The sequence below is a fragment of the Schistocerca nitens genome, chromosome 1, assembly GCF_023898315.1.
Source record: "Schistocerca nitens isolate TAMUIC-IGC-003100 chromosome 1, iqSchNite1.1, whole genome shotgun sequence".
Classification (NCBI taxonomy): domain Eukaryota; kingdom Metazoa; phylum Arthropoda; class Insecta; order Orthoptera; family Acrididae; genus Schistocerca; species Schistocerca nitens.
In genome coordinates this window covers 1,310,055,247-1,310,076,967 of record NC_064614.1, presented here as the reverse complement: position 1 = coordinate 1,310,076,967, position 21,721 = coordinate 1,310,055,247, and the positions used below count along the sequence as shown (strand labels likewise).

At 46.1% G+C, this 21,721-nt stretch overlaps 1 protein-coding gene across 3 annotated transcripts in view; it reads right to left on the bottom strand.

Annotated features, from left to right (window-relative positions):
• The window catches only part of LOC126202832 (carboxypeptidase E-like), a 493,528-nt gene that overhangs the window by 397,918 nt on the left and 73,889 nt on the right, over positions 1–21,721 (bottom strand). For all 3 annotated transcript variants that reach the window (XM_049936897.1, XM_049936898.1, XM_049936899.1), the window contains exon 2: positions 1,091–1,271. In XM_049936897.1, the coding sequence (XP_049792854.1) occupies positions 1,091–1,271 (181 nt within the window). The remainder of the gene's footprint in view (positions 1–1,090; positions 1,272–21,721) is intronic.

Here is a 21,721-nt window from a genome sequence, read left to right as displayed (position 1 = left end):
GTAACTGCCGACTATAATTGTATGAGAAGGGTACCTATTTGTGATGAGACTCAAGTTTTCTTTTCTTTGAACTGTTCGGCAACTGTTTCATCTGAGACGGGGGTCGGTGAAAGGAGTCAGTTATTGATTTATTCCGGTTGTCGAATATAACCTCTGCCCATACTAAGTCACACGAACTATCTGCATCAAAGTCGATTGTGAGCTTACATTATTTTTCCTTAAGTTGTCCTTCTTGTTTCTGTTGTAGTGCAGATAATTACAGAACCTAAGATGCTTTCTCTGTGACCTTGTAAATACCAGAGCTAAACAATGTAGAACAACAACGTACGTTACCAGCGTAGCATTCTATATTACTTCATTTCCTTATTTCTAACCGTTTAATACTGTAAGTCGACTTTAGATGACATGTGAATCATAGATATTCTTATCTCTATTTAGTGAACGTGTTTTCAGTTATGTTTTGAACATTGTCCCGCTACACCTTATTAACTAATATTTTTAGAGAGTAAATTAATATGGAGTATGTCGTTCTTCTTTTCAAACATTCACAAACCCATTTATTCTTTTCCTATTGTCTTTTGGGTATGCAGTTGTAGTAATTAAAGTAGGCACAAATGCAGTGGTAAAAAAGAAATGATTAGCGTAGATTCGCATTCTCGTTTCATCGTTCCTTTGTTGTAGCTCCCATGCCGATGGACTGTTTCTACCGCAATCAGTAAGCGTGAAAGGAAGCTACCGTACAGACAGAGGGATCTACATTTATACTTGGCAGAACTAATTACATACTGACATAATCGTCGGTATTGCTTTCGTTTCCCAAAAGTTATAAATATTTCGATTTCGGAAAAGAAACTCTGTATTTCGCCAAGATGTGGAAGAAGAAGGTCCCTTACGTACTGGTTGCATCGAGTAAGATGTGGAGACGGCGGTTTGAAAGCGGACAGAGGTAGTGCGGGGAAGGGCGTCCCTTACCTGAGGGATCGCTACTCGAGCTACCTGGCGAAGGGGCAAGTGTGGCAAATGTCCGGACCCGGCGTGGACGAGAGGCGGCAGCGGAGCAGGTAGGCAGGTAGGTGTCTGGGGTACTCACGCAGCTGGTGGTAGCCGGGTCGCGTGGAGAACTCGATGAGGTGCAGCGGCAGGCCGCGCACCGAGCGCTCGCTGAGCGTGTAGAGGCGGGTGACGCGCGGGCAGCGGGCGTGCACGGCGCGCAGCTCGGCGGCCAGCTGCGCGTTGTCGTGGTGCCGGAACTCGAAGCAGCGGCCGCCGCCCTGCAACAGCCGGCGCAGCGGCGGCTCGCAAGTGCCTGCATCCACGTGCACACATCGTTTCTCCCTATGTACGTCAGCGTTAACAAAATATTTTCGGATTCGGAGGAGAAAGTGTGTCTCATAGAAGGGTTTTTTCCTGATCCTCTCAAACTATCCAAGGTAACTCCAGTCTTTAAGAAGGGTGTCAAATCAGATCCTGCAAACTACAGACCAATTTCACTAATTCCAGTACTAGGAAAAGTGTTTGAAGGCATAATATACACTCCTGGAAATTGAAATAAGAACACCGTGAATTCATTGTCCCAGGAAGGGGAAACTTTATTGACACTTTCCTGGGGTCAGATACATCACATGATCACACTGACAGAACCACAGGCACATTGACACAGGCAACAGAGCATGCACAATGTCGGCACTAGTACAGTGTATATCCACCTTTCGCAGCAATGCAGGCTGCTATTCTCCCATGGAGACGATCGTAGAGATGCTGGGTGTAGTCCTGTGGAACGGCTTGCCATGCCATTTCCACCTGGCGCCTCAGTTGGACCAGCGTTCGTGCTGGACGTGCAGACCGCGTGAGACGACGCTTCATCCAGTCCCAAACATGCTCAATGGGGGACAGATCCGGAGATCTTGCTGGCCAGGGTAGTTGACTTATACCTTCTAGAGCACGTTGGGTGGCACGGGATACATGCGGACGTGCATTGTCCTGTTGGAACAGCAAGTTCCCTTGCCGGTCTAGGAATGGTAGAACGATGGGTTCGATGACGGTTTGGATGTACCGTGCACTATTCAGTGTCCCCTAGACGATCACCAGTGGTGTACGGCCAGTGTAGGAGATCGCTCCCCACACCATGATGCCGGGTGTTGGCCCTGTGTGCCTCGGTCGTATGCAGTCCTGATTGTGGCGCTCACCTGCACGGCGCCAAACACGCATACGACCATCATTGGCGCCAAGGCAGAAGCGACTCTCATCGCTGAAGACGACACGTCTCCATTCGTCCCTCCATTCACGCCTGTCGCGACACCACTGGAGGCGGGCTTCACGATGTTGGGGCGTGAGCGGAAGACGGCCTAACGGTGTGCAGGACCGTAGCCCAGCTTCATGCAGACGGTTGCGAATGGTCCTCGCCGATACCCCAGGAGCAACAGTGTCCCTAATTTGCTGGGAAGTGGCGTTGCGGTCCCCTACGGCACTGCGTAGGATCCTACGGCCTTGGCGTGCATCCGTGCGTCGCTGCGGTCCGGTCCCAGGTCGACGGGCACGTACACCTTCCGCCGACCACTGGCGACAACATCGATGTACTGTGGTACTGTGGAGACCTCACGCCCCACGTGTTGAGCAAATCGGCGGTACGTCCACCCGGCCTCCCGCATGCCCACTATACGCCCTCGCTCAAAGTCCGTCAACTGCACATACGGTTCACGTCCACGCTGTCGCGGCATGCTACCAGTGTTAAAGACTGCGATGGAGCTCCGTATGCCACGGCAAACTGGCTGACACTGACGGCGGCGGTGCACAAATGCTGCGCAGCTAGCGCCATTCGACGGCCAACACCGCGGTTCCTGGTGTGTCCGCTGTGCCGTGCGTGTGATCATTGCTTGTACAGCCCTCTCGCAGTGTCCGGAGCAAGTATGGTGGGTCTGACACACCGGTGTCAATGTGTTCTTTTTTCCATTTCCAGGAGTGTATAAGCAGATGTATGAGTACCTAGAACTAAATGGTATGTTAAGTGCATCACAGTTTGGTTACAGAAAAGGAAGGTCAGCTATACATGCCATAGAGCTCTTAGTCAGAGACATTCTAGCAGCATTTGAGGACCATGCGCATGCACAGGTAACCTTATGTGATCTGAGCAAAGCTTTTGACTGTGTTGACCACTCACTTCTGCTCTCTAAACTTGAGTACTATGGAATATGTGATAAAAGTTTAAAACTCATCAAATCATACCTCAATAAAAGGAACCAGGTGGTGAGTTCAGGAAGTCATCTGTCAAACATACTCGAGGTTCAACATGGAGTGCCACAGGGATCTAAATTGAGACCACTTCTTTTCCTTGTACACATAAATGACTTACCAGGAAATATAGATGTAAAGACATATATGTATGCAGATGACACAACTTTTCTATCTGTAAACCATGTACTTGATAACCTTGTAAGTGATATGAAATTGGCAAAAGACAATGCAACATCATGGTTTAATGCCAATGGTCTGCTATTAAATGAGGAAAAGACCCAGAATATGTGGTTCAGTCTATCAAAGACTACAAAAATAGAGAAACAAAAGGCAAAGTTTTTAGGTATTGTACTTGACAACAGTCTAACATGGAACTCTCATGTTGATCACATAGTGGTTAGGTTGTCAAGAGTTATATATTTGTTGAAGAGACTGATGTGTTGTGTGACATTTGAGTACGTAAGGACAGCGTACTTCGCCTTTTTTCAATCTGTTTTAAGGTATGGGTTAATACTCTGGGGAAATAGCAGAAAAATAAATGAAATTATGGTGATCCAGAAGAAAGCAATCAGAGTAATGGCTAAGGTAGATAATAGAACATTGTTCATTAAATATAGAATTTTAACAGTAATTAATTTATATATTCTTGACAGTGTTAACTACATACTTGCTGAACTACCTAATTTAAGTGTAACAAATGAAAGGCATGGCTACTATACAAGAACATGTACTTCTCTGCTGTTGCCACAAAATAGATTAGCTAAAACTAACAATAGTCATAAGTATATGGCAATTAAAATATATAACAAATTGTCTAAAAATGGGTCAATCAAGCCTGACAAATTATTTAAAGATAATGTTCATAACTTCTTGTTAACTAATCCATTCTATTCATTAGAAGAATTTTTAGAAATGCCCAATATCAACTTAAATATATAAAAATTTATTTTGTAAAATTAATAGGTTAAGTGAACTGACGAAGTCTATTGCATGTAACAATGCTGAATGACTAATCTGAATCTGAATTGGAATTTCGTGAAAAAATTCCTCCGCAACGAAAAACGCGTTTCTCTTAATCGTGTCCATCCTAAATCCTGTATCATTTCGGTGACACTCTCTCCCCTAATTCGCGATAATACAAATGTGCTGCCTTTCTTCGAACTTTTTCGATGTACTCCGTCAGTCCTGTCCGGTAAGAATCCCAGACCGCGCAGCAGTATTCTAAAAGAGGGCGGGTAAGCGTAGTGTAGGCACTCTGCTTAGTAAGTCTGTTATAATTTCCAAGTGTCCTGCCAATAAAACGCAGTCTTTGGTTAGCCTTCTCCACAACATTTCCTGTGTGTTCCTTCCAACTTAAGTTGTTCGTAATCCTGATTCCTAGGTATTTAGTCGAATTTACGGCCTTTAGACTTGACTGCTTTATCGCGTAATCCAAGTCTAACGGATTTCTTTTAGCACTCGTACGGACGACTTCACACCTTTCGTTATTTAGGGTCAACTGCCAATTTTCGCACCAAATCGTTTTGCAATTTGTTTCGATCTTCTGGTGACTTGGCTACTCGATAAACGACAGTACCATCTGCAAACAACCTGAGACGCTGCTCAAATTGTCTCCTAAATCGTTTACACAGATGAGGAACAGCAACTGGACTCTAACACTACCTTGGGGACCTCCAGAAAGCACTTCTGTTTTACTCGATGACTTTCCGTCAATTACTACGAAGTGTGACCCCTCTCACGGGAAATCATTCGACGTTAATGATGTGGGCCTGTAATTTGGTGGATTACACCTACTGCTTTTCTCGAATATTGGTGTGACCTGTGCAACTTCCCGTCTTTGGGTACAGATCTTTCGTCGAGCGAACAGTTGTATACGATTGTTAAGTATGGAGCTATTGCACCTGCTCACTCTAAAATGAACCTAACTGGTATACAGTCTGGACCAGAAGACTTGGTTTTATTAACTGATTTAAGTTACTTCACTACTCCGAGGTTATCAACTTCTACGTTAATCGTGTTGGCAACTGTTCTCGATTGGAATTCTGGAATATATACTTCGTCTTCCTTGCTGAAAGAATTTGGAAAGCTGTGCTTAGTAACTGTGCTTTGTCAGCACTGTCGTCCATGATATTTCTTTCCTTTGCTATCGCGCAGAGAAGGCATTGATTGTGTCCTGCCGCTAGCATACTTCACATACGACCAGAATCTCTTTGGATTTTCTGCCAGATTTCGGGACAAAGTTTCGTTGTGGAAACTATTATAAGCATTTCGCATTGAAGCCCGCGCTAAATTCCGAGCTCTGTAAGATATCGCCAAACTTGGAGATTTTGCGTCTTCTTGAATTTGGTATGTTTTATTCTTTTTTTCTGCAACAGTGTTTGTGTACGAAGCAGGATCAGCTCCGTCGTTTTTTAATTTATTTGGAATAAATCTGTCAGTTACTGCGGATATTGTTTCTTTGGATTCAAGCCACATCTCGTCTACAGTTACATTATTAATTTGGGTGGAGTGTCTCTAAGGAAGGTGTCAAGTGAATTTTATCTGCTTCTCTTGAATACGTATATATTTCTCGTTTATTTTTGCAGGATTTGGAGGTTACAATATTCAGTCTCGCTACGACAACCTTGTGTTCACTAATCCCTGTGTCTGTTTTGATGTTCGTTATTAGCTCAGGTTATTTGTTGCTAAGAGGTCAAGTGTGTTTGCACAACCGTTTCGTATTCGCATGGACTCATGAACTAACTGCTCGCAATAATTTTCAGAGAATGCACTTAGCACAATTTCGGATGATGTTTTAGGCGTACCTCCGGAGTTAAACATGTATTTTCGCCAAGATATCGAGGATAAATTACAGTGACCACTAACTATAATTGTATGTCTTTGAAATTAATCTCAAGTTTTCTTTGGACCTTTGACCAATTTTATCATCTGAATTGGGAGGTTGGTAAAAGGATCCAATTATTATTTTATTCGGGTTGCCAAGAACGAACTCTGCCAATACTGTCGCACAGGAACTATAACTAATTCAATTTCGCGACTCGTAACTGCAACAAACACGCCACCGCCTAGTGTGTTTAGCCCGTCCTCGCAGTTGCCGCACTCCGCATCGAGCCGTTTTCAAACTGAAAGCGAGGCAACTTTTAAATAAATACTGCACGCAGTGCGGCACGCAGTTGTGCGTCGCGGTGGTCGTCCCGAAGCTGCGGCCAGGGGGCGGAACGCGCGCAGCGGGTTGAAGGCTCCCGGCGCGCCGACGCTCGTCGCGGCCGCGAGGAACGAACGATACGCGTGCCTCGACAAACGCGACTGAAACTTGACAGGTCTGGGCGGTATGTGTCGTTACGTGTGATGTTACTGCTGTGATTACAAAAGCGAGTCAAATATACGACGATTTCGGCAGAACGACGTCGCAGCCCCTCCGGCCCGGGTGGGTGCACACTCCGACCGCTGGCGAATGGCGTGACGAGGCCGCCGTGTGAGACTGTCGCACAGCTGTCGTAACGGGGCCTCGACACCCCGGGGATGCAGTCGACTATTCGAGATGCGCCCACTTGCGCTGCGGTGTCGACGGCAGCCCGCGCGGGACACTTGTCTGCTCCGGCTGCTGCCCACCTCGAACCGATGGCGCGAGGTGACACAGAGACCGTCACTTGTTCTGTGCAGTGCAGAGGTCCTCGGAGACGTTCGACCGGAACTTTGGCGTCGAGCTCGCCTGTCCCCACGTTCCCGTGCACTCCGACACTCGGCCTCTTTCACTTCCGAACGCTCTTCAAATCCCGATAGTGCACAAACTCGGACCGGCCGGCGAAATGGAGAAACACTACGAGGCGCCCTTCGAACTCTCTCGACTGCTAATAAAGCCGTGTCACACGCGTACGTAGCACCTCCGTGTCCGCCACAGTCATCTGACGCTGTCCGGGCCCCTTATTCACCGTACCGCGCCTGGGAACGACACTAAAGACGGGCGAGACTGACGCACTCTGCTGGCCGTTCTGTCACAGAGAATTAAAATATCGACAATTTACACACTCGGCAACGGTCCACAGTTGTACAAAGTTACGTCCCACATAGGAACGTGTGTTCTAGGTGCTTCATTTCTTTTGTCGTGCACTGTATTTTATGAGTCAACACGATACACAGTCTTGCAGGTATCGCCGAAATTACTATTACTCGAGATTACGCGTTCTCGATGAGTTTGAGTCCGCAGCTCGTGGTCGTGCAGTAGCGTTCTCGCTTCCCGCGCCCGGGTTCCCGTGTTCGATTCCCGGCGGGGTCAGGAATTTTCTCTGCCTCGTGATGACTGGGTGTTCTGTGATGTCCTTAGGTTAGATAGGTTTAAGTAGTTCTAAGTTCTAGGGGACTGACGACCACAGATGTTAAGTCCCATAGCGCTCAGAGCCATTTTGAGTTTTAGATCGTATTAATGTGGGAAAAAACGGCGAATGTTGCGAACGAATAATTCGAGTGGCGAGACAAAGATTGCGAGCTGGTGACTCGAATGCGGAGACAGGAGCAGAGCGGGGTATCGGAGAACAGGCAGGGGCGGCCTGCACACGGCGGCCGCCGCCAAAGCTGTGCGCTGCAAAGCCGCCGAGCCAGTCGGCCGAGAGAGGCGCGGCGCGCTATCCGAGCCGCTGCAAACATCCAGCAGACCCGCCCTGAGGCAGGGCCCGTTCCTAGCCGTACATTCTGGGCTTCACGAATCGTTAAGTACAGATCAATACCACAGTGCGAGATCAATAGCATCTCCTGCACGACACTTATGCTTGTCAACATATTTACACAACTACGGCCACTGACAATAATAATAGCATCAGTAACAATAATAACAACAACAATAATAATAATACACATAACTTGTCTCAAAATACGAATAATTTTTTGTGCATTTCTCTTACTTCGTACATAATTAACTACAACTTACGGCAAGAAAGAAATAATGTTTAGGCTTTCGCTACTCTCCGTTTCGCATTTTTCTGTAAATCGGAATTTTCGAGCTTTTTTATTTTGTCAGACAAATGTACAAGATCCCCAATACATGTATTTGTTAACGAACTAAGTTCCGGGCTGAAAATCAGACATCCTTACGTTGCAGCCACACAACAGCTTACACTTGTTATACACTTCCTTGTTAAATGTTGCTTGTTGTCACGCTTATTTGATTTCGTCACTTTCTCAGACAACGGATCTGATCTGGGAGGCCCTCCTTTCTTTGTGACTAACTTTTCCCCGCAATTTTCTTTTCTGTTAGCGCTTAATACAGCTTCACCAGAGTTAATGTTCACACCGCACAGCAAAGCCGATTCCTGCACAGTAAAAAACCAACTCCAAACACAAACTGCCGTTTTAACAAATTAGTAAATTCAAGTACTACTATATACCTACAAGGTCACTCGAGTAGAATACAAACCAGTGAGACAGCCTTCCGTGAATGTTCAGATATAAGTGAAATGATAAACCTGACTCACCGTAAGATCAACGCTGTCAGAAGAATGAATAAAATGCTACAGTCTCATAATCGACGATGATGCGTCTCAAACGGTTTAGTGTATGATAAAATCCAAAACTTGATGCATTATATCTCATTCAAAATCCCACAAAAATAGGTTTTACTATCGGTATAACATATACTGACGACCAATCTAATTTTACTATATAGTGAGTGAATTGGCGTATCAGTGGAGTGTGCTACTGCCTAGTGGAATTTATTCCAAGCGAACGTCGATGAAACTGCTGCTGCGTTCTACGACCTGGTGGCATTCACGTAAACTTGTAGTTGAGTGGTGAGGGTTAACAGTGCACGCCTGCACGCCGCCAACCGCGAGTCGTGCACGTTCTTTATCAAATCCGTATATACACTCCTGGAAATGGAAAAAAGAACACATTGACACCGGTGTGTCAGACCCACCATACTTGCTCCGGACACTGCGAGAGGGCTGTACAAGCAATGATCACACGCACGGCACAGCGGACACACCAGGAACCGCGGTGTTGGCCGTCGAATGGCGCTAGCTGCGCAGCATTTGTGCACCGCCGCCGTCAGTGTCAGCCAGTTTGCCGTGGCATACGGAGCTCCATCGCAGTCTTTAACACTGGTAGCATGCCGCGACAGCGTGGACGTGAACCGTATGTGCAGTTGACGGACTTTGAGCGAGGGCGTATAGTGGGCATGCGGGAGGCCGGGTGGACGTACCGCCGAATTGCTCAACACGTGGGGCGTGAGGTCTCCACAGTACATCGATGTTGTCGCCAGTGGTCGGCGGAAGGTGTACGTGCCCGTCGACCTGGGACCGGACCGCAGCGACGCACGGATGCACGCCAAGACCGTAGGATCCTACGCAGTGCCGTAGGGGACCGCACCGCCACTTCCCAGCAAATTAGGGACACTGTTGCTCCTGGGGTATCGGCGAGGACCATTCGCAACCGTCTCCATGAAGCTGGGCTACGGTCCCGCACACCGTTAGGCCGTCTTCCGCTCACGCCCCAACATCGTGCAGCCCGCCTCCGGTGGTGTCGCGACAGGCGTGAATGGAGGGACGAATGGAGACGTGTCGTCTTCAGCGATGAGAGTCGCTTCTGCCTTGGTGCCAATGATGGTCGTATGCGTGTTTGGCGCCGTGCAGGTGAGCGCCACAATCAGGACTGCATACGACCGAGGCACACAGGGCCAACACCCGGCATCATGGTGTGGGGAGCGATCTCCTACACTGGCCGTACACCACTGGTGATCGTCGAGGGGACACTGAATAGTGCACGGTACATCCAAACCGTCATCGAACCCATCGTTCTACCATTCCTAGACCGGCAAGGGAACTTGCTGTTCCAACAGGACAATGCACGTCCGCATGTATCCCGTGCCACCCAACGTGCTCTAGAAGGTGTAAGTCAACTACCCTGGCCAGCAAGATCTCCGGATCTGTCCCCCATTGAGCATGTTTGGGACTGGATGAAGCGTCGTCTCACGCGGTCTGCACGTCCAGCACGAATGCTGGTCCAACCGAGGCGCCAGGTGGAAATGGCATGGCAAGCCGTTCCACAGGACTACATCCAGCATCTCTACGATCGTCTCCATGGGAGAATAGCAGCCTGCATTGCTGCGAAAGGTGGATATACACTGTACTAGTGCCGACATTGTGCATGCTCTGTTGCCTGTGTCTATGTGCCTGTGATTCTGTCAGTGTGATCATGTGATGTATCTGACCCCAGGAATGTGTCAATAAAGTTTCCCCTTCCTGGGACAATGAATTCACGGTGTTCTTATTTCAATTTCCAGGAGTGTATTTGGCCCGAAGGCAATTACGTCACGCCACTTGTGCATGCGCAAAAGCTCTTTAAAATGTGCACAGGTGACGCTGTGCCCACGACCCTGATGCCGAGTTTCATCGAGTCGAGACGAGCAATGTTACACAGCGCAGTAGGTTTTGTGCCGTGTATTTCAGATTAGCGCGTCTGCATCGCATTTAACAGTGTTCAAAGAAAAGTAACCAATAAATTCGCAAGGTGTCAAAATTTTGGGTGTTCGTGCGCTCTTGTGCGCTTACACAGCAGCCACCACCGTCCCGAGGTGACAACTATTAACGTAAAGGGCAGATTTCTCCCTTCTCGTCTGGGCCTTCAGAGAATCACGTGCCGATTTCAACACTTCCTTTACTGTTTCTGTCCCTCCAGTACTACTTCGTCGTTTCACTGTGTTGATTTTGTCTCTCCTCACTCCATTTTGACTCTGTTTTCCCCACTTTTCATTTGAAATTGTCTGTTATAAACGACATATTATTTTTTAATTTTTAAATCTGTGTGTATGAAGGAAAACTTTATATTAACAACTAAAAGACAACGCATTTATATTGTTTGACAGGTTTTTTAAACGGAAACTTGCTATCAGAGCGGCAACGGTCCAAGTCACACATTTATTTCTAGAAATTATTTCTTAAATGCTTGGAACTGGGATACTTAATGCATTTCATTTGTCAGCGGTTGCAAGTGCTTCTCAACGGATCTATCACCACCACTACTAAACTTCCAGAGTAGCGCTTAACTAAACTGCACACCAAATAAACTGGCGTCGCATATGGAGTTAGAAACTTGACGTCTACGTTTAAAGAGCTAAGAACGTGGAGCTGGAGACTACATAAAACATCCCCCCCCCCCCCTCCCCCCCAACGTCAGGCTATGTAGCTGCCCTTAACAGTTGTTGGTGGACACAACTCCATTTAGCCTGTAACTAGGTAAGTCTAGGGAAAACAATATCTCATCGCTGCATACAGTATGTACTTTCCAGCTGTCGTGAGCTTTCCATATTGGAAATTGTTTTTTTTTTTTTTTTTTTTTTTTTTTTTTTTTTTTTTTTAGTTTTAACGTGCTCTATCTCCATTCTCCAACACTCCGAATATCAGTCATCTGCCACTAAATATGACATGTATAGTACACTTTTTTCTTTTTTATTGAGAAATAAGTGAAACGGTTCAGAAAATGGAGAAGAGGTTACTATGAATTTGCAGCTTCCAGAGAAGAGATGGTCGCTTAATTGCAACAAAACACATTACACAGAGATCCTGTCTCGGAATTTTGAAGAATCTGGTATGTGGCTTTCACAGGAAGATCAGTCAGGACGAAAAAAAAAAAGCCTCTCGGGGACAATGAGGACTTTGTGCAGGAAATGAATGTTGTTGTCTTCCATTGAACAGTGATGTCCACTCTTACTCAAAATGAAACGTGAAATACTGTTTATTTATTTGAACACTATTATCTCGCACGGCGTCATCTTTAATTCTCAAATAATTTTCACAGTCCACAAAAGGGCAATCAAAACGCTCCTACGAATTATGTGATGTGTTGCTCTTTTACCAGGTAGCTTTGACTTACACGATGCACAAGAGGCGGCCCGGAGCGTCCAGATGAAGGGAAAACGGCCCAAATGGCTCTGAGCACTATGGGACTCAACATCTGTGGTCATCAGTCCCCTAGAACTCAGGACTACTTGAACCTAACTAACCTAAGGGCATCACACACATCCCTGACCCAGGCAGGATTCGAACCTGCGACCGTAGCAGTCGCGCGTTTCCGGACTGAAGCGCCTAGAAGCGCTCGGCCACAGCGGTCGGCAGATGAAGGGAACGAGGCAGCGGCGGCTGCTGGTGTCTCACTCACCCCCAGCAGCCATCCCCATTGCGCAGGGGAGCCATGTCAGGGGGGCAGCAAATAAGACCGCGTTCTGCTTCTGAGAATGACAGGTCGGAATGCTTCAAAGAATTTATCGGGGCTACCAGGAGGTGATTGTCGGCGAACGCCTGTTTGCAATACTAGTCCTATGGTCCTGGGGTGGGGCTGGAGCAGCTGTCTTACAGAATTGGACATTTCTGCAGCCTGGATTCAGTGGTCGTTACTCGTCAACAAAGTTGCTTTTCGAGTACTGAAAGACAACAAGAATGCAAAGCACATTTCCGTACATCGGCTTCGGTTGTTTTCCAGTTTTCCACAGGAATGTGACAGTTTGGCGGGCAACCACAGCAGTCGGCGGTCGCGCCTTAGCCCAGCCCTGCTCCGACTGACCGACTGCGCGCTGCGATGCAGTGCGAGGAGTAATCGGTGAGGGTGGGACACGTGGTCTGCACGTCTCCAGTCGCTCCAGTAGATGAATCCTGAGGGCGCCGCTGCTCCTCTACTCGAGAAGCTCCTAATCTCTCCTGACGACCCTGAGTGCATCCCCATTCCATACCTCTCTAACTCAGAAAAAAAGAGGGGGAACTGAAAATAGAATTCGTGTCCTTCCACACCGAAGTCAGCGACACTAACCGGTTTTTTAATCCAGTTTTATATATACATATAACTGGTGAGCGTACCGTTCCGTCGTTACAACTACAAGAAAAAACATGGATTGATTTTTTTTTTTTTCCCTACCAGGCGTGTTTCGCGTTGTTGAGGTAAAGCATCATCAGTGGTCTGTAATTAAAGATAGTTACAATTTGATTCGTTTTTAAGATCGGGAAACAGTTCTGTCGGATTTCACTTACGGTAATTCTTGCTTGGTTTCTCTCCTACATTAGGAAATGCCGTCTGCTAGCACCTCTTTCATGTCTTTATTACACAGTGATGCTTGTAGTCTAATTTTCCGCTCTGCAGAACTACACATTTCTTACGTTTTACGCAGCACACTTTTTCGTACACCACTGTCTATTGTCAATTTCTATACTTCTAAGTGTCCCTGGCACAGAAACACTGCTCTCCCTTGATGTAGAAAGTAAGTGCAGTTGTATCCCTGTTAATGAAGCCGTAAAACTAACAAAAGAAAACCTCAAAACACACAACCAGATATATGAAGATGGTATCTGTTCTCTCGGACAAGTCCGACCGGGATCTGCTGCTTACATGGCAGCATGGCAGAAGCTCTATCCATCTGAGGAGCCACCGAGGACACAGTGGATAGTGCGACAGCAGGTTGTATCTCGTGCACGCATCGCAATCCCTGAGATCCACATTCGCAACTTATTGTCCCGCACTACAGGTATATCCATAGTACCCCTGCCCGTCATACTCATTACTCGCGGCTTTACCGCCGATTCCCGTAAGAGTTCGAGCACTGTTTGTGCATCCGCACGGAAGAAGATGGTCAAATGTCCGAAAGAACAGATACCCTGCGGTCGCACTTTCCACTGTGTCCTCGGTGGCTCAGATGGAGCCGGCACAGTAGCTCAGCGTGTTCGGTCAGAGGCTCAGCTGCCCCCTTTAATAAAAAAAGCTGAGTTAATGGATCCACAACGAACTAATTCGGATGGGAAGTTTGCAGAACAAGGAGTACTAATTAACAGAAACGTCGACACCAAAATGCTGACAACTTAACAAGGCGCGGCAGAGCCTCGGTTGCCATGGAAACGCCGTCACCGGCGCGGCACAGCTGCGTCGCGGATTGCCCGTGCCGCGGTCTGAACGTGACGTCAGCTCAGGTAGGGAACCCCCGGCTGTACGAACTTTCGCCGAAGTGCTGGCTCGGGCGCCGCGGCAGCTGTGTATGAAGTACTTACCTTACCATCCGAATTCGGGGAAACTATTAGGTGAAAAAAGTTGATTCTTCTACATCTTACAGCCTGATACCTTCGCTCGATAAAGGACTGAATTTCTTTTCGTCATTCGTCGTGGTTACTTGCTGTATTACTTTTCAGTGAACCAGTACACGAAATTTTATTGGGTGTGCAGAGATAAAAACGCATTGCGTAGACTTTGCGTATAGTTCATTTTATGTAATACATTATTGCGTATGAAATTTAGCCAACATATCGAAATTTGAGTTAAAGTTGAGAACAGAACGATAGCTGTCACCGTCGGCGGGGTGCAACCGATACTTCGCCCTGCTCGCCGTAAACATGTGGTCGTATCAGCCCCAAAGTTCGTAAACAGTTCAAGAAATAGATTTTTCATTTTTGGCAAATGATAACTCAAAAATGGTCACATATTATGTCGCATGGTAAGTTTGCAAAATCTATTTATCTATCGAGACGTCAAAGTAACTATAGTTTTTCACAATGGATCGATGAACTTTTTTAAACGGAATTTAACAGCATTTGAAATGAGAATTACAGTGACATGAGACACATTAATATTTATCATATCCTATATAGACCTACAGAAGTTAAACCGACACTAATTTGCTAATATGTCATAACATGTAATTTGCTAAGTCTCTTTCGTTTTGTAAGTAACAAACGCTTCTTTCTTGCTGCAATGTATGTTAATTGTTCCAGATGCGTTTCGCCTGTTACTCTGAGGTACCTTCAGTGGAGTCTAGAATAATTCACTTTTCTTTTGATATGCGATATTTGTAGTTAATTAAAAGAGTTAACGTCTTATTTTTTTACGTAAATAAGTGACTACTTACAGTTAATCGAGTTTTTGGCCGACATCAGCGTTTCTTCTCACCTGGTCACATGCTGGAGGTCGCACTAAAACTTAACTTACGGAACATAAGCACATTTTCACGTTAGCTCATTTTCCTTCACAAATTTCATGTTTTTTGTGCTAATTGGTGTGGAGTCCTATTATTCTTCTGTCACTAGCTGTAGACATTTTCCCGAAAACTGTGATTTAAAGTCGTAACTGCAGTGCGTTCACATCTGGCTCTTCCTATTTGCTTTGTTTATGTGCATGTTGCCAGACTAACGAATTATATGCTGAAACTTAACGTCTGTTCATTTCTGTTCTCCTTGTATCTGTATGTGTGCGTAGCTAGTCAGGGCGAGTTGTAGAAAGTTGAGTGTGAATGTAATAGCTGCCAGAAAGTGGCTGAAAGTTTTCGTGTTCAGTTGATTTGACTTTTGGTTTAAACGTTTTGTGGAGAGGTTCATATAAGAGTAAACTCACTGCTTACATCATATGCAATAGTGGAATAGCAGTCCAAAAGATGATTATTATCAGAATATTATCACCCAAGCTCTTTGTCCTCACTTTTACACTAATCTCTCCACTAAACATTTAAACCAAAAGTCGAATCAACTGAACACGAAAACGTTCAGCCACTCTCTGACAACTATTATATTCACACTCAACTTTCTACAACTCGCCCTGACTAACTAACACACACATACACAAAGAGAACAGTAATGAACAGATTTTTCATCATATACTCCGTTAGATTGGCGACATGTACATACACAAAACCAAATAAGAAGAGACATAAATTGAACAAACAGTAGTTACCACTTTAAATAAGTTTTTGGTAAAATATCCGCAGCTAGTGACAGAAGAATAACAGTGCTCCACACAAATCAGCACAAACAACACGAAAATTGCGAAGAAAAAAGTTTGTAATTTGAAACCGCGCTTATGCCTCGTGAGTGAAGTTACGGCGCGCCCGACAGCCTGCGGCCAGATGAGAGGAGACGCAGACGCCAGCCAAAATCTTCGTTAACTGTAAGCAATCACTTAGTCACATAAGAAATACGAGATGAGCTATTTCATAATCTACAAATTTCGCAATGATTCCACTGGAAACGTCTTAAAGTAAAAGGAGAAACACAAGTGGAACAAATTATATACATCACAGGAAGAAAAGGGCGTTTTGTTATTTACGATACGAATATTTCTGTGCTTGCTGCTGGTGATGGCCATGTAAAAAACGTGTTATCAATTACTTCGTTTTGCCTTAAGGCATTATGTTTATTTTCAGTGTTCAAAAATGGTTCAAATGGCTCTGAGCACTACGGGACTTAACTACTGAGGTCATCGGTCCCCTAGAACTTAGAACTACTTAAACCTAACTAACCTAAGGACATCACACACATCCATGCCCGAGGCAGGATTCGAACCTGCGACCGTAGGGGTCGCGCGGTTCCGGACTGAGCGCCGAGAACCGCTAGACCACCGCGGACGGCGTATTTTCTGTGTCTGGAATGCTTTATAGTTATCTATAATAACGCCAGATTGCCGTTATTCTTTCCAGCATCGCCAAAATAGTCTTCACAGGCGAGATATATAGCCTCTGGTAAGTCGATTTCTTTTAAAGAAAGATTTTACATCTCTGATCAAGTCTTTGTGTCAAATACCTTGGCGTAAAGTACCAAATATAATATTATGTGAATCGCTTTCAATATCCATAAAGTCTCACTGAGCGTAGTCTTGCAAGTAGTTATCAAGTACCAGTCATAATAATTGGTTTCACAGTTACCACTTTAGGTGTTATGATCGAATTGCCGATTCGATATGTAATTGCCAAAATGCCCTATTTATTTTTTGATTAACTTGCTTTTCCGACACAAACAGCAATTAAAAATAGTTTCATACAATGTTAGTGTATCCTTTAATACGTCTGAGAATTGTCACGTCATATTTGAAGTCAGTGGAAAAGCCTCCACTGTACAAAAAACGTGTGGCAGCATATGCAGAACTGCATTGCAATACACTTGCCCCTGATGTCTTCTACACAGTTTGCGAACTGCCAGTGCATTCGAAAGTCGTGGTCACTCTTTGGCTGATGTAAGAATACACGTTCTGTGGAAAATGCCACTAATTGCAGAGTGGCCAAAACAGTAGTTCAGCTTTATCATTTGCTGATAGTCGCCATAAGAAAACTGCACTCAAGTTGTAATTTTTCGCCAACATGAGGCTGTCTGCAGTGAGTGAGAGAGATGCATACACAAATACATTACAAGTGATATGTGCTAGAGGCTATATTAAACAAATATTCTGGCTATAAATACGCAACTGACCAATCTAATCAAAGGTAATGTTACTTGCTGCTGGGCTACATTAACAAGAAATACAATTCGTCTCACTATTTTTTTGTTTTAGTCTCCAACCTGAAGAGTGTGTTGACAGAGCGCTCCACATTAGCCTATCCTGTGAAGGCCTCTTCATCTCTACGGAACTATTGCAAGCCTTGGTCTCCCTATCTCTCTCTCTCTCTCTCTCTCTCTCTCTCTCTCTCTCTACAATTTAACCTCTATTACCAAACCGACGATTCCTTGGTGCCTCAAACTATGTCCTGTTAACCAATCCCCTCTTTTAGACACGTTGTGCGATAATTTCCTTTTCGTCCTCAGTTTAATTCAGTAGCTGTTCTTTAGTTATACGATCTACATATCTATTCTTCAGCATTCTTTTTTAGCACCATATCTGGAAAGCGTCCGTTGCCTTCTTGGTGATCGTTCACGTTTTCTTACATACACACAGTCCACACAAATACCTTTATAAAATACTACGCAATTATTTAAACTTATATTCTACGAGGGTTGTACCAAGAGTAAGGTTTCCATATTTTTTACAAATAGGAAACATTGTTTATTGTTATGAATGTATACAACGTTGAAAAGATTACACTTTATTTTTCAACACAGTCTCCATATTTTTCGACAGACTTTTGAAGACGGCGCTCCAGCGTTTGTATTCCTAAGTCGAAGAAGTCTCCCGCCAACCGGTTAAGGAAGCGTGTAGCCTACGGTCGGACTTGATCGTCGCTCTTGAAGCGTCTGCCACCTAAGTGTTCGTTTAGCTTGGGGAATGGTTGATAGTCGCTGGGGGCTAAGTCCGGGCTGTACGGGGGATGGGGCATAGCAGCCCACCCAAATTTCTTCAAAAGCTGCTGTGTTTGACGAGCGACCTGGGGTCGAGCAGTACTCCCTCTTCCACTCGTCCTCTCCGGCGAATCTGGAGTTTCGTCTACGTTTCACAATATCTGTCTGACTTTATTGTCGTCCCAGGTTGCACGAAATCGATGAGGAGTACCGCCTTCCGATCCCAAAATACAGCCGCCCTAACCTTTCCTGCCGAATGCGTTTGTTTGCATTTCTTTGGTGGCGGTGAACCGGAGTGACGCCACTGACGAGATTGTTTTTTTTGTTTCGGGGGTGTAATGAAGCACCCACGTTTCATCTCCCGTGACGATAGAGTTCAACAACTTCTCCTTCTTGTTGCCTCCCCTCTCACATTGTTGAAGAAGCTTGCGTTGCTCCTTGTGTCCGTCAGTCAGTCTCCGAGGGACCCAGAAAGAACACACACCTTGCGATAACCCAACGTTTCTGTTAAAGTTCTTTCAATTGTGCCGTGGGAAGCTTCAGGAATGCGCGCAACATGTTCACGGACAGTGACCCTCCGATCTTTGAGCAGCTCACTGTTGACCTTCTGGACAATCGCATCCGAAACCGGCGGTCTTCTTCCACTCCGTTCTTCGTCGTGAACTTCCGTGCGCCCCTCAGCAGAAGCCCTGACGTGGCTGAACGGGCATGCACTCTTCACCATAAACCTGAGTCAGTGGCCGATCAGTCTCCACGAGCGGTAACTTCCTTGTGTGGAGGAACCGGATTACTGCTCGATCCTCGCACTTTCGTCTCTGACGGCTGCAAAAACTGAGCGACGTAGCGAATGGCGGACGGGCGGGCTGGAGGGTGGGGGAACCACTACGCACGGGACTGTCGTCGGATTCAGCCTAGCATCTTCCCTCGAGGCTGCAGCTCATTGGAAACTTTACCTTTGGTACAACCCTCGTATGTCAATAAATTTTCCTTTCCAGACGCTTTTCTTGCTATTGGCGGTCTGCACTTTATACCCTCGCTGCCTCTGCCTTCTGAATTACTGTTCCCCTTTCATGTCATTAACGTCTTACAACTGCAGTTTAGGTTCTGTACAAGTTGTTTATCATCATTTGTCCCTGTGTTTTTCCCTGATGCCTGCAGAGGTTCAAAGAGTGTCTTTCAGTTAAGATTGTCAAAACCTTTCTCTAAATATACTCGTACAAATGCCCTTCTTCAGTCAGTCCATTAAGTTAAGTGGCAGGATCAGTATTGCCTTGCATGTTCAAACATTTCACAGGAATCTCAGATCGCCCTCACGTTACTTTATATAGCCCCTCCGCCTCTCCTTTCTACATATTCGTTGCACCTGCTAGGCTTCCGTTCTTCGCTTGGATTTGGCTTGCCAAATGAGCTCTTGACAGTTGCTTCTCTTCTGAGCAAAGTTTTCTTTCTTCTTTTTCTTATTTGGTTTCGGCATCTATGTTTCCCAAGTGCAGAATCACAGCTCCAATTTTGGATTCTGTCAACGTCACTTTTTAGACATCTCTATTCCCTATGGCCTACTTTATTTGCTGCATCTTTATATTTCCCCTGTTGTCAATTAAATTCAATTCATCGTGTTTTATCCTTTTTGCCATTTACATCCTCTGCTGGCTTCACCACTTCTTCTCTGGATGATTTCCATTCGTATTGTAGTGGATTCCTTCCTCTAGTTCGGACATCTTGACTTATTCAGGCTCTATCTTGTTAATTTGCTACAGTTAATGTCTGTTTAGTCGTGAACTGCAGTTCATAACCAACAAATTATCGTCGGTCTGCATCTGCACCGGGAAATGACACACAACTTAAAATCTGGTTTCGAAAACTCTGTTCCAAATATGCATCATTCATTCGCGATACTTAAGCACACTTTTGGCAATGATTCAATTACACTCTGTGCAAAAATTCTTTCAATTGGCTTCTCCTTTCATTCCTTCCCGCAAGCCTATGTTTTCCTACCATTTTCGTTTCTTATACCTGCTATCGAATCGCAGTCTCTCACCAGATTTTAAATTTTCGTTTTTCTTAAATATCTAAATAATCTCTTTTCTCGTACATTGTTTCAATCTGTTCATCATCTGAGGTGTAGGTAGGCATGTAAATTTGCATCACTGTGGTGTGGGAGTTAGCTTTATGTCTATCTTGGTAATGACACTATTAATGGCAGTTTAGAGATGGAGCTGAGTTTGCTGATACTACACTCCTGGAAATTGAAATAAGAACACCGTGAATTCATTGTCCCAGGAAGGGGAAACTTTATTGACACATTCCTGGGGTCAGATACATCACATGATCACACTGACAGAACCACAGGCACATAGACACAGGCAACAGAGCATGCACAATGTCGGCACTAGTACAGTGTATATCCACCTTTCGCAGCAATGCAGGCTGCTATTCTCCCATGGAGACGATCGTAGAGATGCTGGATGTAGTCCTGTGGAACGGCTTGCCATGCCATTTCCACCTGGCGCCTCAGTTGGACCAGCGTTCGTGCTGGACGCGCAGACCGCGTGAGACGCCGCTTCATCCAGTCCCAAACGTGCTCAATGGGGGACAGATCCGGAGATCTTGCTGGCCAGGGTAGTTGACTTACACCTTCTAGAGCACGTTGGGTGGCACGGGATACATGCGGACGTGCATTGTCCTGTTGGAACAGCAAGTTCCCTTGCCGGTCTAGGAATGGTAGAACGATGGGTTCGATGACGGTTTGGATGTACCGTGCACTATTCAGTGTCCCCTCGACGATCACCAGTGGTGTACGGCCAGTGTAGGAGATCGCTCCCCACACCATGATGCCGGGTGTTGGCCCTGTGTGCCTCGGTCGTATGCAGTCCTGATTGTGGCGCTCACCTGCACGGCGCCAAACACGCATACGACCATCATTGGCACCAAGGCAGAAGCGACTCTCATCGCTGAAGACGACACGTCTCCATTCGTCCCTCCATTCACGCCTGTCGCGACACCACTGGAGGCGGGCTGCACGATGTTGGGGCGTGAGCGGAAGACGGCCTAACGGTGTGCGGGACCGTAGCCCAGCTTCATGGAGACGGTTGCGAATGGTCCTCGCCGATACCCCAGGAGCAACAGTGTCCCTAATTTGCTGGGAAGTGGCGGTGCGGTCCCCTACGGCACTGCGTAGGATCCTACGGTCTTGGCGTGCATCCGTGCGTCGCTGCGGTCCGGTCCCAGGTCGACGGGCACGTGCACCTTCCGCCGACCACTGGCGACAACATCGATGTACTGTGGAGACCTCACGCCCCACGTGTTGAGCAATTCGGCGGTACGTCCACCCGGCCTCCCGCATGCCCACTATACGCCCTCGCTCAAAGTCCGTCAACTGCACATACGGTTCACGTCCACGCTGTCGCGGCATGCTACCAGTGTTAAAGACTGCGATGGAGCTCCGTATGCCACGGCAAACTGGCTGACACTGACGGCGGCGGTGCACAAAT